The following is a 12,786-nucleotide window of genomic DNA, read 5'->3' as shown; positions in this document are numbered from 1 at the left end:
ACTGCGTTGGAGGTAGGGAATCGGGATGTCACCATTACTTGGTACTTACTCGGTATTAAACGCCACAGTTAATGAATCGTAAAGATTCCTAAATACCGCCGCTTTCCAATGAACTGGTCCAACTATCTGGTGTGGAGACCAGTCTCAGCCTGGTCAGATGCGAAAATGAACTGATGAAGCCTCTTGGATGAGAAGTGAAACGTCTTCCTAGACAAATAACCAAGTCCAGCTGCTTTCGATTTAGAATTCCTTTGAGACACTATGACGTGGACAAATGAGAATATGCACCGGCTTATGTTGTGAAATTAATTAAAGCAGAAGTAAGCAGAATATTTATGTTAATATAAGTCTTAAATAGTTATATCGTCCGACAGCAATCACTTCTATAGAGTGTTTGGTCTGAAACACGGGTCTGTCAGTCACTCTGCTCTGCTCTGAGCCCAGGAGAAAACTTTCCTTGTATCCTACAAGTTTTATCCAATGAGGAGAGAGAACGGCATAAAGGGGCGGTCCTCTCTGTGTGTGCAGCCAAGGGATGCGCCTGAATGTGGTGACGTAGGGACGAGGACCAATAGATCCATGACGAGGGCGGGGGCTGCTAACTCCATCTGCTGACAAGACGTTATGGTGCGTTCAAGGCAGCCCGTAACTCGTGTTTTTCCGACCTGTGAAGTCGTACCAGTTCGATCTGGTACGAGTTCACGGGTCAGAAGTTACGAGTGGCCGTTATAGTGACTTTCACAGGTAAAACAGGTCGGAAAAACACGAGTGGGTTGCCTGGAACGCTACAAAGTCGTAAGTTGTGACTTGAAGCTGTAATTTACGGTTTCAAAAGCCTGCCTGGAACGCAGCATTAGCCAAAACGACCGGATCGCTTACTTCTGCTTTAAAATATTTGTGTAAAATTTAGTAATGTAATTATATTTTGACTGTATTTGATTTTACACATTCATATGTTGTGAAATTAATTAATGCATAATAATCATGATAATCGTGATACCGTGATTATTTCTCTGACAATAATCGTACCAAAAAATCTATTAACGTGACGTCACTAGCTGTGAATGATGTCGTCTCTCACTTCCTCCCTGTGCAGATAAAACCACGGAGAAGGTGAAGACGTGGTCAGCGAGGCTCGACTGCGTTGGACGACTCTGTGACTGACTGACTGACTTCCCCCCCCCGCCCCCCGGAGGAGGAGGAGGAGGCCCAGCCCCCCCCCAGCCCCCTCACCCCCCCACAGCCGCCGGTATGAGCTCCAGAGGGAGCGGCGGCCGCACCAACGGCACGCTGCCCCAGACCAAGATCTGCCAGTTCAAACTGGTTCTGCTGGGCGACATGGCCGTGGGCAAGTCCAGCCTGGTGCTGCGCTTCGTCAAGGGACAGTTCGACGAGTTCCAGGAGACGACTATCGGAGGTGAGAGGAGAGACGAGGGAGGATGGATGGATGGATGGTTGCTATAGGAAACCATAAGCCAACATTTTTTTTTCCGTGTCTTGCCTCACTCCCGAGTCCATGACCAGCAGATAGACACCTTTCAACTGTGCGTGCAGTAACCATGGAGATAGAGCCGTATCGCCCGTAATTAGCTTAGCTCAAACACTGGAAGTCTATATGAAACTGTCAAGCAGGTAACATCACTCTTGATTTCAATTGTCTGAACACAAGAAAAATATAACTAATATACTTGAGAAGACAAAATGAACATATTTAATCTACTGGAAGTGTATAGGTAGTGTTAGCCTGCCTCCTACCTGAGCTGAAACCAGCAGTCAGAAGCTGATTTCATTTTATCTCTAAACTCTGTAAATATATCACTTTATCCACATTTCAAACATGTTTAGGTGAGAAAGTAGCCGTTTAGATCAGCAGTGTGTCGTTAATTTGTCTAAATACCAGCTGTTTACAGTTTTGTTGGGACGAATTTGGCGCTACTCAAGCTAGCCGTTGTGACCAACGCACTTCGGTTACTTTCACAAAATAAAACACCCGTTTCCCTTTATATACAGAAAACCATGACGATAGAATTTGTGCTTTTACTTTGAAATAGGAAGCTAACCTACCCTGATGTAGCTAGCTTGAACCAAAATAAACCGTCTTTGCTTGAACCCTCCGTTTTGACCGATCTCGTCCCGTTACCGGCATTTGACCGCTCAAGATGCCTTACCGGAGAGTTTTGTCAGCTCTGAGACGAAGATCGGCCCGCCGGTTTCCGTTTAGAGTTGCTGAAGAGTTTCTCTGATGACTTTAGGTGGAGGCAGGCTAACACTACCCATACACTTCCAGTGTTTGAGCTAAGCTAATTACTGGCGATACGGCTCTATCTCCCTTGTTACTGCACGCACAGTGGAAAGGATGGTGTCTATCTGCTGGTCATGGACTCGGGAGGGAGGCAAGACACGAAAAAAAAAAATGTTGGCGTATCCCTTTAAAAGCCAGACTGGATGTGTATTGCAGGTATCTGTAATTCAGTTTTGCCTCGTCAAAAAGAATCTGATATCTGCAACTACGTTCTTCCTATTGGACAAATGACGTCACTTTTGCCATTCATGTGTTTGGGGTTTGTCATCACAGATATCTACAGTTCAGTTGCAGATATCCGCTATGTGAATATCTACGATGGTTTCAGCTGCTTAGTCAGGATAGTTTTGTCCCACAGACAGTGAAGTGAACGTCGTTTATTATTATGAACTAATTGATTAATAGAGTAGGGAGCTGACAGATTCATCAATACTGAGTGATAATTAGTTGAAGATTAATGAGTTAATGTTGCAGCTGGTGAAGGAGCTAATTCATCTGAATCTATAATACATGATTATTATAAATGTATTACCGTAGTCGATTGTGTTCAGTGTTGATAACGCAGTGTGTGTGTGTGTGTGTGTGTGTGTGTGTGTGTGTGTGTGTGTGTGTGTGTGTGTGTGTGTGTGTGTGCAGCTGCCTTCCTGGCCCAGTCCGTGTGTCTGGACGACACCACGGTGAAGTTTGAGATCTGGGACACGGCGGGTCAGGAGCGCTACCACAGTCTGGCGCCCATGTACTACAGAGGAGCTCAGGCCGCCATCGTGGTCTTCGACATCACCAAGCCGGTACGAGACCAGACACACAATGTTTCTTCAACATTTTGTCAAATTGGCCCATTGCCATAATCCCTATAGTCATAGCAGTAGGTTTGTTACCTTTAATTGTCGGTGCAATGTGTTTTTAGAACGGCGGAGCAGAGCCGTGAGTTGCTCAGAGCTACGCTACGGAGGCTCATTATGGGATTTCTTGGTTTCCCTCATCAAACTCATCAAAGACACAATCCAACAACTCCACAACGCTCTGGTGGACAAGTTGTGAGCTGCACATTCACCACGCTATGAGATAATAACACAACGTTACCACACAGAGTTGTTTTAGAGGGAAATTCATGCAAAACCACTGATGCGCGTTGCCTTCAGGGACAGTTTTTCATCAACAGTCTCTGTAACGTTGTGTTATTATCTCATAGCGTGGTGAATGTGCAGGTCACAACTTGTCCACCAGAGCGTTGTGGAGTTGTTGGATTGTGTATTTGATGAGTTTGATGAGGGAAACCAAGAAATCCCATGAGCCTCTGTACTTTGGCAACTGACTATAAATAAAGTAACTTATACTGTGTATATATATATATATATATATATATATATAGTGGGGGGTGGAGGGAAGTATATAAAAATAAGAAAAAGAGAATATTTACCTATGTAAAATTTAAAAAGCAAACAGAAATAAATAAATAATAATACCTAAATAAAACATAAATAAAAGATTGGTGATCATTTCACACAACTAATAATCTGACATTAATATGAATATCAGCTTGTGCCGTCACTGTATCGTGTGTATTGTTCACACACAGCAGCCGTGACCTCTGTCGCCTCCGCCTGGTGTTAACGTGTGTGTGTGTGTGTGTGTGTGTGTGTGTGTGTCTGTGTGTGTGTGTGTGTGTGTGTGTGTGTGTGTAGGAGACCTTTGAGCGGGCCAAGGCCTGGGTGAAGGAGCTGCAGCGACAGGCCAGTCCCAACATCGTCATCGCTCTGGCCGGGAACAAGGCCGACCTGGCCGAGAAGAGACTAGTGGAGTATGAGGTAACGTGATGATGTCATCATTAACTCACCTCTGCAGGGAGGCAACAGAGCATCTTTTAAAGAGATGATGCAGTTAGAGCAAAGTTATTAACCTGTTAGATCCTTAAAAGCAGACTGTCTGTATCTCAGTTAATTGATCCGTTTGTTAATTAAGGTGAGAAGGTGAATTTCTTTCCCCATTATTATATTATACAGCTGCAGGAAAAAATGAGTTTCTCTGGTTTTTACTGTGTTTGAGTAAAATGAACATATTAACTATTATATATTAACTATTAACTACTGACAACATTTCTCCCAAAACTGTAATAAAAGACTATTATTACTACTATTAAGCTTTTATTTGCTCTGGTCAAAATAACAGAAAATCTCAAGTCTTTTCAGACCTTGAATAATAATAATAATGCAAAGAAAACATGTTCATATTCACTCCTAAACAACACAACAGGAATATTTTAACTCAGTTTATAAATCAGTTTTTGTGGGATAATGTTTAATGTTTGATCCCAGCTGTGGTTTTATTTTATAATCTTCCTATAAAACCAGATGTGGTTCAGGTGATGACCTCATCAGTTTAAAAGAGGAAGATAGTGTAATCCTGTGTGTGTGTGTCAGTAAATGACGGCGTTATGATCTGGAGACGGGGAACAACAGTTTGATACGATTGACCCAGTTCATTATTAGTATTATTATGGGGACTGTGGTTGCTATGGGTAACCACAGTCATGTGCGGGTCTGGTCGGAGCAGTGAGCAGCAGATGGAGCTGATTAACACAGCTGAGATCAGACTCGTGCTTCAACACATCAAATACGTTTTTTTTTATTATCTTTTTTTGAATTTAAAGGGATAGTTCAACATTTTGGCAAACTGGCCCATTGCCATAATCCCTATAGTCATAGCAGTAGGTTCGTTACCTTTAATTGTCGGTGCAAGCTATTTTTAGAACGGCGGAGCAGAGCCGTGAGCTGCTCAGAGCTACGCTACGGAGGCTCATTATGGGATTTCTTGGTTTCCCTCATCAAACTCATCAAATACACAATCCAACAACTCCACAACGCTCTGGTGGACAAGTTGTGACCTGCACATTCACCACGCTATGAGATAATAACACAACGTTACCACACAGAGTTGTTTTAGAGGGAAATTCATGTAAAACCACTGATGCACGTTGCCTTCAGGGACAGTTTTTCATCAAACAGTCTCTGCATTTCCCTCTAAAACAACTCTGTGTGGTAACGTTGTGTTATTATCTCATAGCGTGGTGAATGTGCAGGTCACAACTTGTCCACCAGAGCGTTGTGGAGTTGTTGGATTGTGTATTTGATGAGTTTGATGAAGGGAAACCAAGAAATCCCATAATGAGCCTCCGTAGCGTAGCTCTGAGCAGCTCGCCTCTCTGCTCCACCGTTCTAAAAACAGCTTGCACTGACAATTAAAGGTAACAAACCTACTGCTATGACTATAGGGATTATGGCAATGGGCCAATTTGCCAAAATGTTGAATTATCCCTTTAAAACCCGGAGAGAACGTCCTCATGAGTCGCCTGACGATGGTGCGTTCAAGTGTCATCGGTGAACAACATGAGCCTTTATCTGCTGCACTGTGGGAACTGAGAGTTTTATCAGCACATCAGAAACGTTTCATGTGTGGTTGTGTGTGTGTGTGTGTGTGTGTGTGTGTGTGTGTGTGTGTGTGTGTGTGTGTGTGTGTGTGTGTGTGTGTGTGCAGGAAGCCCAGACGTACGCTGAAGACACCGGCCTGCTGTTCATGGAGACCTCCGCTAAGACGGCCATGAACGTCAACGAGCTCTTCCTGGCCATTGGTGAGTCATCGCCACTAGACAACAGGAAGGAAACGCCCTGCAGGCTTTTATTTTGAAGGAGAGAGTCAGATTAGGATCGACACACAACAAACAGCTCGTTGAGAAACAGAATTGTATATATTTCTGATTCAATCCAAGAATTCACACGTGAGATATGAGGAGTTTTGGCTAAAGAGAGACGGACATGTTCTTTAAAGGGATAGTTCACCATAATCCCTATATATAGTCATCATAGCAGTAGGTTCATTACCTTTAATTGTCGGTGCACAACATGCACCGATAATTAAAGGTAATGAACCTACTTGTTAACGCTTTATATATAATAAGTTCACACTATTAAGCATTAGTTAAGCATTTAATACTGAATTCATCATTTATAACACATGAATATTAGTATGTAGTTTATAAACACAGTTAAAAATGTTTTACTCATCATTGATAAGCACTAACTGTATTTATAAACTACACACTATAAATGAAGAATTCAGTATTTATTAATGCTTAAAGCAGAAGTAAGCGATATTTTTGTGTTAATATAAGTCTTAAATAGTTCTATCTTCCGACAGCAATCACTTACATAGAGTGTTTGGTCTGAAACACGGGTCTGTCAGTCACTCTGCTCTGCTCTGAGCCCAGGAGAAAACTTTCCTTGTATCCTACAAGTTTTATCCAATGAGGAGAGAGAACGGCATGAAGGGCTGTGTGTGCAGCCAAGGGATGCGCGTGAATGTGGTGACATAGGGACGAGGACCAATAGATCCATGACGAGGGCGGGGGCTGCTAACTCCGTCGGCTGACAAGACGTTATGGTGCGTTCAAGGCAACCCGTAACTCGTGTTTTTCCGACCTGTGAAGTGGTACCAGTTCGATCTGGTACGAGTTCACGGGTCAGAAGTTACGAGTGGCCGTTATAGTGACTTTCACCGGTAAAACAGGTCGGAAAAACACGAGTGGGTTGCCTGGAACGCTACAAAGTCGTAAGTTGTGACTTGAAGCTGTAATTTACGGTTTCAAAAGCCTGCCTGGAACGCAGCATTAGCCAAAACGACCGGATCACTTACTTCTGCTTTAACTAATGATTAATAGTGTGTACTTATCATAAAGCGTTACCACCTACTGCTATGACTATAGGCATTATGGTGAGAGGAGAATTTGCCAAAATGTTGAACTATCCCTTTAAAATGTATATTTTCTGATGAATTCCTTCACTTCAGAATAAAAGTCTGGTTCCTGTATCCATGACTATACATGTGGATCTAAACAATGTTCTATTATTCTTTGTGACACGAGTCTGAACCGTCGGATATTTTAATTTTGTGCATCATAACGTACTCGAGGCTGAAGCTGAAGCTCGGTTCACTGTGGCTCATTGTTGTCGAGTCATTGTGTGTTCAGTCTGACGCTGTGTGACTGCTGTCCGTCCGTCATGAGGAGGCTTCAGGCCGTCGCTCAGACACATGACGGGTCACGAGGCGCCCGACGACGACGCAGCTGCTCGCATTGATTTTCACACTTAAATGTCTCGTCTTCTTATATAATTCTGTCAGATGAGCAGATTTAGATTCTTCATTGTCGGCCGTAATGTGGAGAACAGAATGACTTCCTAACAGTATCAATACATTTATCCAAAATATAGTTAGATATTTATATAATAATAGATGCCTCAAAGATGATATGAACCACATCTGTTTATTATTGAGTCACATACGGTCATTCTTAATGATAGAAGTCATTTAATTAAGTGCAGCTTCTGCTGTTCACAATCAGATACTGATTTTCACACTTCAGTGTTTTGTTTTCGGAAATAATTCAATTATATAATGACATTTTAAATATTCCCTGTCTGCCTTTATGTGGATACATGTATATAATGATTTCTTTACAATATCAAGACATTTACATTAGAAATAATTAGATATTTATGTAACATAGAGATAGAAATACTTCATTGTTAAAGTAAAGAATGATATGTTTAAAGGGATAATTCAACATTTGGGCAAATTGGCCCATTGCCATAATCCCTATAGTCATAGCAGTAGGTTCGTTACCTTTAATTGTCGGTGCAAGCTGTTTTTAGAACGGCGGAGCAGAGCCGTGAGCTGCTCAGAGCTACGCTACGGAGGCTCATTATGGGATTTCTTGGTTTCCCTCATCAAACTCATCAAATACACAATCCAACAACTCCACAACGCTCTGGTGGACAAGTTGTGAGCTGCACATTCACCACGCTATGAGATAATAACACAACGTTACCACACAGAGTTGTTTTAGAGGGAAATACAGAGACTGTTGATGAAAAACTGTCCCTGAAGGCAACACGCATCAGCGGTTTTGCATGAATTTCCCTCTAAAACAACTCTGTCTGGTAACGTTGTGTTATTATCTCATAGCGTGGTGAATGTGCAGGTCACAACTTGTCCACCAGAGCGTTGTGGAGTTGTTGGATTGTGTATTTGATGAGTTTGATGAGGGAAACCAAGAAATCCCATGAGTTTGCGGCTCTGCTCCGCCGTTCTAAAAACAGCTTGCACCGACAATTAAAGGTAACGAACCTACTGATATGACTATAGGGGATTATAGCAATGGGCCAATTTTCCAAAATCTCAAACTATCCCTTTAATTATTTCCCTTTTTCTTGTTACCGCAGCAAAAAAGATGCCAAAAACAGACACCCAGAACCCGACACACGCAGCGCGACATCGGGGCGTCAACCTGCAGGACCCGGACGCCCACTCCACCCGAGCCTGCTGCGGCGGGAACTAAGACCTCCACTCCCACTCCCCCCTAAACTCCCACCAGTGTCCCACCATCCACAACAACACCACAACACCACCAACACCACCAACGCAGCCCGTCGACCATCCTCCGTGTCCTCCAACCGAACAAACAACCAACGACTGACCGACCTACATCCTCCGTTCATCCTCTGGTCCGAAAAATCAAGAAGGAAGGAGAGAATGAAGAGGAAAAACAGAGAAGATGAAGCAGAGGATTTCTGCATCTGGAGGAAGTTCAGTGTTAGTCCAGTCATTTTATTATGAGAAAAGGTTGAACAAATTGCAACAGAAGCAAACTCAACTGATTTTGTATCCTCAACATGTCCTGACTGAGTGAGGGAAAAAAAACCCAGAAGAATCCCATTAGGGGAAAGTTTAGAAAAAGACCCAAATATATCCCATTCATTCGCCTATTCATTATTTTTCTCATGTGAATAGGGAAAAAATTTTTACCTTTAGATATCTCCATGAAAATTACTGAGTTGATTACTTACATTAAGAAAAACAAAAAAATGTATTACAAGTTTTTTGAAATTCTTTGTTAACATGATCAAATTTGCATAAATTCCACCGTTTTGACAGCACATAAAGGTGCTGTGGTGGTACCGGCATGAAAATTGGAATGAGTTGAGTCCAGAGGTTCATAAAGGGACCTGTGTAATGTCTTGAAATTTCAGACCCAGTCACGGAGTTTACTTTCACTTTCACGTCAGCTTACCAACTGTAGCTTTAATGAGCTAGGGTTAGCTTATAGGCTACCATGTAAAACGAGCGCTTCCCACAGCGACGGATTCTTGAAAAATTGCAGTCATCTTGAAATTTAAAGTGGTTTCTTGTCGGTTGACCGATGGAGTCAACTCATTCCAATTTTCATGCTGGTACCACCACAGCACCTTTACATGTGCCGTCAAAACGGTGGAATTTATGCAAATCTATGCAAATTTGCTCATGTTAACAAAGAATTTCCAAAAAACTTGTAATACATTTTTTGTTTGTCTTAATGTAAGTAATCAACTCGGTAATTTTCATGGAGATATCTAAAGGTTAAAAATTTTACCCTATTCACGTGAGAAAAATAATGAATAGGCGTATGAATGGGATATATTTGGGTCTTTTTTTGAAACTTTCCCCTAATGGGATTCTTCTGGGCTTTTTTTTTTACCTCATTCAGGACATGTTGAGGATACAAAATCAGTTGAGTTTGCTGCTGTTACAATTTGTTCAACGTTGACCCCTTTTTTGGCTTAAAACTACTGAACTATGTCAGTGAAGAAGAGAGGAGCGACGGACGGCGGCCTGTTGTAGTATTTAGCACTAAATTGTGAATTTTCTTTCTTTCGTTTTCACTTTGCCTTGCAGCGTTTTTTCATTCAGTCAGTCAGTCAGTCAGTCAGTCACAGCCCCGGTTGATTGTGTAACAAACGACGCACAAACTGAGCAGCAGCAGCAGCACAAGAGCGACTGAGACGGGAACAGAGCGAAGGGGGAGATTAAAAAAAAAAAAGGAAAAACACAAGGTTTCACATAAAGAGGCCAGTCCGGCTGTGGCTGCTTTCTTCGTCTTCTCCTCCTCCTCCTCGTCAGAGTTTGCGCCTGCTTGCCTCCTCCTCGTCTCCTCCTCGTCTTCGTCTCCAATCGATCAAATCCTGCTGTGAATAATAACGCCACCTGTCGTAGCCCTGGAATGACCCCTGACCCCTCCTGTCCTGTCCTGCCTGACCCAACATCTCTTCAGATCCTCAGCTCATGCAAAAACTCAATATTTTCAAGAACATTTGTCTCATTTCTTGTCAAAATGTCTAATTTCTAGTCAAAACTAATCTCTTTCCACTTAAATAAGGCTCAAAGCCTAAAAATTAACTTGTTTTTAGATCATTTTCACTTGTTTCAAACACATTTTCACTTGAAATAAGTAGAAAAATCTGCCAATACTAAGATAATAAGTAATAAGAAAGGAAAACTTGCCCCGCTATTAGATGATTTCAAGTGAAAATCTGATTGAAAGAAGTAAAAGATTATCTAAAAACAAGCTACTTTTTAATGTGATGAGTCTTATTTTAAGTAGAATGAGATTTGTTTTGACTAGAAATAAGACAAATATTCTTGGTAAGATATTTGAGTTTTTGCAGTGCATCATAATAAGTCGGTTTGTGCGTATTTATTATCCAGTGTTTTATTATCATCATCGTCATCATCATGGCGGCTGCTGGTCGTAGTGACACTCGTCCCCCACTCACTCCGATTATTAAACTTAACAAAAAGAAAAAAAAGAAAAAAAAAAAGGTTGTGATTTAACGTTTTTTTTGTTTGGACTCTTCGGCTCTTCTTTGCATCAGAGGTTTGATCCCAGTGGCTTTCTCTATCTCTATCTTTAAGTTGCTAATGAGGAAACATGGTTATAGCGTCGCAGGCTGTAGCAACAACATGAATTATAGAGATTATAGAGAGAGTATGAAGTGTTATTATGAAGCCACAGGACTTTTAATTAAATATTGCTTATGTATGTATGAGCAGGAACCAGTTAGCTGTAAACTAATTGCATGTGTGTAGCAGAGAAAGCATCCCCCTTAAAAACCCAAAGAAAGTAGAATAATGATGCATCAAATAACATACTGAGCAGAGCACCTAATCTTAATATTTTCATTTATTATTATTATTATTATTAGCTACTACAGTGAGTGACGGCCCAGATAAATAAATAAAACACTGAGGGGATACCAGAAGATACCAGAGTGTCCACCTGTCTGTCGTGTGTCCCTTTGTCCCGAGGCTGAGAAGAAAATCTGATGCTCTTAAAAACAAAGAGTTGTGTGTGTGTGTGTTTGGTTTTGAAAGAAAATGAGGAAAGAATGAAATGAATTTGATGAAAGGAAGGAAGAAAAAACAAAAAAAACAAAAAACAGAAGTGCCTATTTCCCAGTTTTTCTTTCTGTGTGACTCATGTTTGGGGCTTATTCTCTCTAACTTTGTGTGTGCTGTGCTTTGTATAGGCAGCGTGCAGAAACGAACAACCACCTCTGACATCATCCGCTTGTATGTAACCATGACGAACCAATAATAATAATGATAATAACCCTGCTCACCCCCCCTCTGCCCCCCTCGCTGCCCCCCATGTCGTTAGGCTGTGCTGTTGTATGGATGTAGAGAGATCTTGTTGAATACACTGTACTATGTTGTTATATATTTACTGTCTTGATTTTAATGAAAAGTGGATGATGTCGACTTTAAGCAGAGCACACGACCTGTGAACCTGGAGTGGATCGTCGTTCTAAAGGGATTCTTCTGATCAATGTTATAAATCTTGATTGATTTAAAAACAAATATTGGTGTTCAGGAAAAAAAAAAAAAAAAATCTTTGTTCTATTTTTATTTTCATCATTCACCACACGTTAGATCAGGTTGTTTAGTGAACTGTATGAGGTGCGTAACCTATTACCTGAAGTAGAAGCCGAGCATTTGAAGCTGTGGATGATGTCGTCCGTTAAAACATGTTTTAACCACTTAAAAAAAAAAAAGCCCACAGAAAAAGAAGCAGGGTTCCTACACATTTTAAATTTCCAAATTCCATACTTTTTCCAGACCCTAATTTCTGGACTTTCACTGCAAAAAACTCAAAATCTTACCAAGAATATTTGTCTTATTTCTAGTCAAAATGTCATTTCTAGTCAAAACAAATCTCGTTATACTTAAAATAAGACTCATCACATTAAAAAGCAGCTTGTTTTTAGACACTTTTTACTTCTTTCGAGCAGATTTTCACTTGAAATAAGTAGAAAAATCTGATAGTGAAGCAAGTTTTTCTTTCTTATTACGAGCACAAAAAAACTTCTTTTCACTGGCAGATTTTTCTACTTATTTCAAGTGAAAATTAGTTTGAAACAAGTGAAAATGATCTAAAAACAAGTTAATTTTTAGGTGATTATTTTAAGTGGAAAGAGATTAGTTTTGACTAGAAATGAGACATTTTGACAAGAAACAAGACAAATATCCTTGGAAAGATTTTGAGTTTTTGCAGCGTCTCAGTAAAAAGAAAAAATTGTGACATTTGAGTAAGTAGCTGTGTATCATGTTAATAAATC

At 41.0% G+C, this 12,786-nt stretch overlaps 1 protein-coding gene across 1 annotated transcript; it reads left to right on the top strand.

Moving 5' to 3' along the window:
- Window positions 1–1,251: 1,251 nt before the first annotated feature.
- rab5b (RAB5B, member RAS oncogene family) lies at window positions 1,252–9,151 on the top strand (the record flags this gene model as incomplete). Its single annotated transcript, XM_083997069.1, has 5 exons — window positions 1,252–1,417; window positions 2,939–3,090; window positions 3,988–4,110; window positions 5,837–5,930; window positions 8,578–9,151. 5 exons carry the CDS (start codon window positions 1,252–1,254, stop codon window positions 8,691–8,693), a joined length of 651 nt encoding a protein of 216 aa, XP_083853195.1. The 3' UTR covers window positions 8,694–9,151.
- Window positions 9,152–12,786: the final 3,635 nt, after the last annotated feature.

Source organism: Trachurus trachurus, assembly GCF_905171665.1.
Source record: "Trachurus trachurus genome assembly, chromosome: 21".
Taxonomy (NCBI): domain Eukaryota; kingdom Metazoa; phylum Chordata; class Actinopteri; order Carangiformes; family Carangidae; genus Trachurus; species Trachurus trachurus.
The sequence above is the reverse complement of the archived record's forward strand: the minus strand, read 5'-3'. Positions and strand labels throughout refer to the sequence as shown.